Raw genomic sequence first — 7,930 nt, forward strand, 5'->3', positions numbered from 1 at the left:
ACTCAAAAATTTTTAAATGAACTACTGATAGGCACATAAACACTATGTTGAGTGAAAGAAGACAGACACAGAAGGTTAAATTATCCCCATTTAGTTGAAATTCAGCAACTGGCAAAACTATCCTACGGTGATAGAAATCAGAACAATGGTAACCTATGTGCAGTAGGAATGGATTGGAAGGAGGCACTGGGGTGATGGAAACGTTCCTGTAATTGAAGCAACTCAACAAGAGCATATATTCATAAAAACTGATTGACCTGTATGATTAAGGCATTTGCATTTCACTGTAAATTTTACTTGTAAAAAACATACTAGGACTTCTGGTCATAAGATGTCATTAAGAGAGTGAAAACGCAAACCAGACAGAGACAAGATGTTTGAATCTGTGTTTTAAAAAAAGCTTTAAGAAATTAATAAATAAAAGACAAACAAAAAAATGGGCAAACAATATGAGTGGATGTTTCTTTTGAGGATATACAAATGCTCAATAAATATAAGAAATAATACTCAGTAGCATTAGCATTAGAGAACTACAAATGAAAAGCAGAAGATACTACTACACAGCTACTAGACTGGCTAAAGTTAAAAAGACTGACAGTGGAAACTGTTTATGTGGATGTGAAATGAATGGGACTGTCAAGCATTGCTGGTAACAGTGTAAACTGCTCTAACCTCTGTGGAAATATGTTTGGCATTCCGAACCAGAGCCAACACAGCTAAACCTGCTTCAACATTTCATTCTTACTCATTTCCATAAATATCTAGCTTGGGTGAAGTTACATAACAGGAAGCATCATTTCAAAGGTGGGAGACTAGATCCATTCTAGGACAAAACTGTGGTGAACAGGTCATTTAACCCCGCATACCAATTAGGTGGCATCAATGGAAAGATTTAAAAAGCCAGATCATACTTTCAGCATACTCTGGTAAGAATAACTTAGTCAACAAAATACTACAGTCGAGAAAAACTTACAGGTTTGCAGGTGATGGAAGGCAAAACAGGAGAGAAAATAAATACTATAAAACTTGGACAATGTCAGAAAGTGTGCAGGAAAATGTCAAAGCTTGAAAATTTGCTGCAGTTTTAAAGTTTATTAAAATTAACTTTCACCATGTACAAATTACATTAAAAAAGAGAGTTAAGAAAGGCATGCATCTAACACTGCCTCCTGATGCTATCTGAAAAGATAGTTAACAAAGGAGATGACACAGGACTTTCTATGGGCAGCTTAAGAAAAGTGTTACAATAGATGTAAAGCAGCAGCTACTTTGTGTTACCAAATGAAGCCATATTATGCTACAAAAGCAAGGTCAATAAATCTGTGCCCAAACTCCCTGCCTAAACAGAGTAGACTGTTTGGAGTATCAGTCAGAGACCTTGAAACAGCAGAGTACACTATAAACATCAGATTCTTCTAATAACATACAGTCAAACAGCCTTCTAAGGTGTGGAATCCAAACTAAAAACTACAAACTTAGTAGCACTATAGGCTTCCTCAATTTGGGACTTGTTGGTGAAAAGTGGTCCATGATGCTTTACAGACAGCAAGTCACTGACCTCATGCTCACTCTAGATTAATCCTATTTTGGTCAGGTCCTAGAATGAACAACTGAAAACTCTTAGGAACTACACTTCTTACGTCATTTACTGCAACAAAACATACTTTTAAAAAACTCATGTCAGCAGTTAAGTCATTACACAGTGAAAATATCAGTACTGATATAAATATCCATAGTTACACATTCCTAGAACAGTATCCTTAATTATATCAAATTCTGTAAAGTCCTTCTAATTGATGCTACTTCATAAACATCGTGCCAGTGTGCTAAATTAAAAAGGCCTCATATAAAACACTGCATAATCACTGTATGTACAATCAATCTTTTAGGTTTCCTGTCTCAACATCACCACCTTCCCATTCCCCCTTATTTTCAGTTTCTCCCAGTACCTGCTCTATATATCTACACTGAATTGACTGCTTGTCTTACATTTTCACAAATGTCCTGGATGAGGCTTTCATGATGGCTAGACTATCACATCTCACTTTTGGCTGTGTACTAGAGCTCATACTAGAATGAAGCTTTTAAAATGTAAAAAAAGTCTTTCTGTTGTGGCCACATCCCAAATTAATTGAGTCAAACCCTGGGGGTAACAAGTAGGTGGAATTGTAGCTAAAATATAGGACACCAATTACATTTTAATTTCAGATAAAGAATGAATTAAAAAATTGTTCTGGAAAAAGAGGACCTCAATTTAAAATATTATAAATACAGAATTAAGCTGAAAAAACATTCAGCTGCTGTGTGTGTGTGTGTGTATAATGCCACAGAGTTATACTGAGTAATGATTTAAATGACTGCATACCTTGGAGGAGCTGTTGGATAGATAACTTTTATGTGCTGGAATGTTAAATCTTGGTTTAAAACTTGCTTGATCCACGTTCTCAATCCTTGTCCAGAATCACCTGATGAATCACAAAATCGAGATTAAGTTAAAGCATTTTGCCAGCACAGTGTTTTGACAGAACAGTGTATTTAAAAGCAGTCTATAACTTTCAGGTCACATAAGCTGGAACAAGAAATAAAAAAACTCTTCATAAATAAACTGTACAGAAGCCAATTTATCAATGTGGACTAACTGACCAAGCATCAATAGTTAGAAATAATTCTGATTATTTTACTCCTGACTCCACCCATTGATCACTTTAAAGCCCTCTTTAAGCTTGAGTTTTTAAGTTTCCCCATCTGTTTACAGGATATAATAGGAATAAATAAATTAAATTGATATTTCTAAAAAAAAATTACATATCTGATTTTAAACACTGTCATTTCTTATTTTATTCTTAAAAATAGTAAATTCCTAAAGTGCTTATAAACTTTTGTAATGGGAACAGTCTAAAACAATTTTCTTCATTAAAACAATAAATTTCTTCAAAAGACGTATTCAGCATACTTTTATTTTTGAACTTGAAGAAATGAAAATTTAATTTTGACAATATGTTTACATAATCTAAAATAATGATCGTACATCCCATGGATGAAAAATAACCAAGCCTCATGCAAGAATGGATATACATGTATTTCCATAAAAAAAATTAAACTATAGGTTCATTTTGTGTAGTCTTAAAGAGAAAAATTTCAAGTTAACAACTCTTAGATTGTAATCAATCAATTCATTAAGACAGCAATTTAAAAAATATCTACTGAATACCTATTAATGTGTGAGACACTATGCTTACTGCTAGAGGGGCAGTGACAGAAAGGTGATGGGGAGAAAGAGTTCCTGCGCTCACAGAGTGTACAGTTTATTGTGAGAAACAGACATCAGTCAAATAACCATATACAGAAATGTGAAAGAAAGTGGCTGCAAATGTAACCACTGCAAAAGAAAGACACTTGGTGCTTCAAGGATTTCTTATATTCAGAATTACCCCCAACAAGATTCAGAGATAACTTCACTAGAATATAAGCTCCACAAGGAAAGGTTCATTTTGTGTTTAGCCCGTGAGTTATTTGTTCATCTGATGCCTAGAACAGGACTGACACAAACTAGGCATCCAGTAGATAGTTGTGGAATGGCTGGAACTGAGATCTATGGGATGGTAAAGAGTCACGTGCAGAAGGAAAAGCAGCTCAGACAGCGTAAGGCAGATGCTGAACCAGCTCAGACAGCGTAAGGCAGATGCTGAACCCTTTACAGGAAGGAGCAGTATGGCATCGAAGAACTGAAAGGCAGAAAATGAGAGGAAGAGCAGTGAGAACATGGAGAAGCCAAGATGGTAATTTTTTGCAGAAAGGAGGCACACTTCTAAGGATTATTCTGGAATCCTTATTCTGCAAGCTGTGTGAAGACAGGCCTGAAGGAGGACAGACATGTGGAAGGATCCGTCAGGTGGCTGCTGTTCAGATGACAGTTGCTTAGACTATGGAGTAAATAGATACCAGACACAATAAAGAGATGGAATTAACATCTCCTGCATTGGCAGGTGGATTTTACCACTGAGCCACCAGGGAAGTCGGTGAAATTAACAGAACCTGGAAACAGATTAGTTACGAGGGGTCAATCGTGACAGGTTTCGAGGGGGACAGCAAAAGTGTTTGGCCAGAGAGGAAATACAGGAAGCAGCAGGTGTGTAGATGCCGAGTATGAGGTACCAAGGGCTGAGCAAACCACAGCCAGTTGGAGGACAAAACCCAGGTCCCTAAGGGCTGAGAGCTAAGGCTTTTTAAAGAATTAAAAAAAAAGAAAAGAAAGAAAGAAAATGGAGAAAACAGAAGAGAAAAAGAAAAATATGTGAAGGAGAATTTGTGCAACCTACAAAACTTAAAATGGTTACTACCTGACCCTTTATATAAGTCTGCTGATCACTGCCCCACACTATCTGCCGCCAGAATCCTCCTCAGGTATCTTTTCCTGCTCCTATCACTGTAGGCATCCTAGCCTTACGGCCATTCCTTGACTGTTCCTGGTCTTTCCCTTGTCTGTACAGTCTAACCCAATATTCACATGATTCACTCAAGTCTAGCAGCTAAAATATCTTCTATACGGTGAAATTTACTCTGATCACCTTACTTAAAACTGTAATCCCATCATACATCTCATTCTCCTAATCTTGGTTTCTTTCTTTCTGAAGAATGTACTATCGTTTACCATTAATACTTCTTCCAGTAGAATGAAAGGCCCTTGAGAGCAAGGGTTTCTGTTGTTTTGTTCATTGTTGTATGCCCAGAATCAGGAACAGTGCTTTGCACAGTGACCACATAATAGGTATTTCTTCAGTGAATGAACTCATGCATGCATGACTATTAGGCAATTGGATAAACAGGTCTAGAGCTCAAAGGAGATCTAAAATGAAGACACATATTTGTTTCACATGAATGGAGATAAAAATAGAATCTGTGGGCTTGCATGGAATTTAGCCCAGGGAGAAAAATGTAGAGGGAATAACAGAAGAGGAGCGAGGACTGAATTTTGAGGAAGTCAACATCAATGGCCAGGGAGAGGAAAATGAACGTGCAAAATAAGCCACAAAGAGCAAACAGCAGCAGAAAGAACCAGGAGGGTTTCAAGAAGAAAGCTGAATGCTGCTGACAGTTCAAATAAAAGGATGGCTTGAAAAATCCCCATTATATTTAGCAACACAGAGGTTACTGGTGACTTCAGTAAGAGCCAACTCAGTCAATTCAGTAAGACTTACTATAGGGGGAGAAAGCAAGTCATATAGGGTTTGGGCCTACAGACATTAAATTAGGTGAAGCATATAACAGCGTGAATTAATCTAACCTGAGAAGTGAATAAAGCTAATTAAGTTATCATGCTTTCATCATCTTAAAAGAAGGTATTGGTATTGTAGTAACTGGAAATGCTCAAATTAAGTTGGCTATATATAACACATTCCCACATGATGTTCTATGGTTGTCATATCCTATAAGAGAACCTCAAGTTTTTAAGATTAAAAAAAAAAAAATCTGCCTCTAAACACTTTTCTACCTTGAAAAGCAAAACTAAATGCTACAAAAGAGCATGGATCCATCCATTCACAAAGGCCAATCCTTAAAAAGCCAGCACCTGATTCTAAGAGTATAGAAATTGTTAAAACTGGTTTGCCACATTTGTATCAATCAGAAGTCAAGCATACACTGTAACACAACCACATATATCATTGTCTAATGTAAAATCATATTCCCAGTAACTTGGAGCACAAAATACATAGGAATTGCATTATACTTGCATAAGTGGCAGGATTCTTTGGATAAACTCTTTGTTGAAAGTACAAAGGGAAAAAAAAAAAAAGCAGGTATAAGTCTGGGTTTCAGATACATACAGTCACAAATTTTAAAAAGTCAGTAATTTGAACCTGAAAGGAGTAAGGAAAGTAACTTTAAGCACAGTGGTTCAGGTGGAAACAAAGAAAAGTCTCAAGAGTTTTTCCTAAAGATATTGTGAAATAATTTATTTGTTAAAAGGACTGTAGCACTGGGGAATTTCTGGGTGTTTATAAACACCCTTGCAGCCCCACATCCTATTAGTCTCTGAGTTATAGGCATCGCTGTCATCTTAGGCCTCTCATCTTCTAAGTATATTTCATCAGTCAAGTATAAAATATATCTTGGCCCTTTTCTTTTCTATTTCCAAAATGATATACACTAGATCACAATTTTTTCACTTTACCTCTCCAGAGCACTGATTTTGGACTCAGAGATTTGGGTTCAAATTCCAATTCTACCACCACTGATAGTAATAGCCAAGTAACCTTGGACAAACTATTTAATCTACCAAGACTCATTTTTAAAATGAGAGTAATTCCAGGTTTCCATCCTGTACCTTTGCAATCCCCTCCACCATCCAATCACTGTCCTCTTTAAGCCTACACAATCTTGGCTCAAAGACCATTCCTCTGTCAAACCTAACAAGCTCTTCATCTTCCAAAAGGTTTGATAACGCCTAACCATTTTTTTTTCCCCTTAAAATTCACTTGGCAGTAAATCATGCCATCTTGGGCTCTCCACTGCTGAGTCAAACTAAATGAATTGTTTCTACCTTTCGGTGGGCCCCCTGAGGACACAGGCTGCGTTTCATTTCTTTAAAAAACATTCCCCCAAAACTTACCCGAGGCCGCACTAGGGATGCAAAAATTGAAACAAGAGTTTCAATCTCTTGAGAAAGAGAAAGAAGGGAAGCGGGGAAGACAGGAGTAACTACCGGTGAGTTTAAGAAACGCTATACAGAATTTGAGTACCTTTATGAAAGGCAGGCAGTGGAAGGAGAACCTGCCCCTGGGACTCCGCTTTATTCTGGGGGCTGAATGACAAGAGGAGAAGGAAGGAAGGGGAAGGCGAAATGGGCGGGGGGGGGGGGGAGAGGGCGAGGGCGGGTGCATTTAAGTAGTGGCACAATGCCTCACAGAAAGGAGTACTAATCCACTGCGGCCAAAACTCAAATCACTAATAGCTGACTGAAAAGTACTAGATAATGTATCTGTCTCTAGGAGAAAACGTATCTAACTTGCTCTGTTTAAACTTGGGGGAAGGGAAGGGGCGGGGTGACAGGTAAGGATGTGTGTGGCCAAGGGCTGCAATGGAGAATGTGAACAGAGGGCTGGCCAAGTGACGGGGCACAAAGACCAGAAGCGAGGACCGCGGGGCAGTGGCCGCAAGACAAGAAAAAGGAAGACAAGCGGATACGGCTGTGGACAGGTTACCAGCCCCTGGGTGTATCCGCGGGGGTTAGCAAGGAGGCAAAGTCACGCGTGCCTCCACGAGGGCAACACTGGGGGAACCGAAGAGGGGGGCATTTCCCATGCTGCAGTAACCTGGACAGAAAACTGTAATCCACCTGAGCCATGCAGAAAGATCAGCGAGGCGCTGTGCCTCCCAGCCGGCGAAACCATGCAGCGTCGCAGGCGTGCTGAGCCCGACGGGGCCGCCATGACTGCCGCCTGGACCAGAGCTGCGCGGGCCCCGCCCCTACGCCGTCCTGCGGGCACGCGCACGTAAGCGCGCAAGGGGCGCGCCTGGAGACGTGCTTGCGCAGCGGGGTTGCGCAGCCCTGCCCCTGGGTGAAGTCTGAGGCCGGTTAGGCTGTACTGAGGGTTTGGATTTTCTAAGACTGGTGTCATACAGGTGACTCCTTTGGTAAGGCTAATGAATATACTTATTTGCTGTAGGATTTTTCAACTGCAGTCCTAAAACTCAAGGTTGCTTTTTCATTTGGAGACATATAGGTGTTAGGATTTACCACTGGGCCACCTGGGAAGCCCTGTGAGAGTATCTGAAATAGGCAGATTCATCAAGACGAGTAGAGTAGTGGTTACCAAGGGCTCAGGGGAGCAGGGAATGAGAAGATATCGTTTAATGGATAGAGTTTTTGCTTGGAATGATGAAAATTTTCTGGAAATAGTGGTGATGGTTATACTACATGGTGAATGTA

The 7,930-nt window shown here is 39.4% G+C and overlaps 1 protein-coding gene across 1 annotated transcript in view; it reads right to left on the reverse strand.

Moving 5' to 3' along the window:
* The window catches only part of LYPLAL1 (lysophospholipase like 1), a 33,166-nt gene extending 25,673 nt beyond the window's left edge, over positions 1-7,493 (reverse strand). Inside the window, exons 1-2 of the mRNA XM_005905564.2 lie at positions 7,337-7,493; positions 2,366-2,465 (exon numbers count right to left, since the gene is read on the reverse strand). Coding sequence (XP_005905626.1) covers positions 2,366-2,465; positions 7,337-7,430 — 194 coding nt within the window. The 5' untranslated portion in view covers positions 7,431-7,493. The remainder of the gene's footprint in view (positions 1-2,365; positions 2,466-7,336) is intronic.
* Between the last annotated feature and the right edge of the window lie 437 nt (positions 7,494-7,930).

This window comes from Bos mutus, chromosome 16 (assembly GCF_027580195.1).
Source record: "Bos mutus isolate GX-2022 chromosome 16, NWIPB_WYAK_1.1, whole genome shotgun sequence".
NCBI lineage: Eukaryota > Metazoa > Chordata > Mammalia > Artiodactyla > Bovidae > Bos > Bos mutus.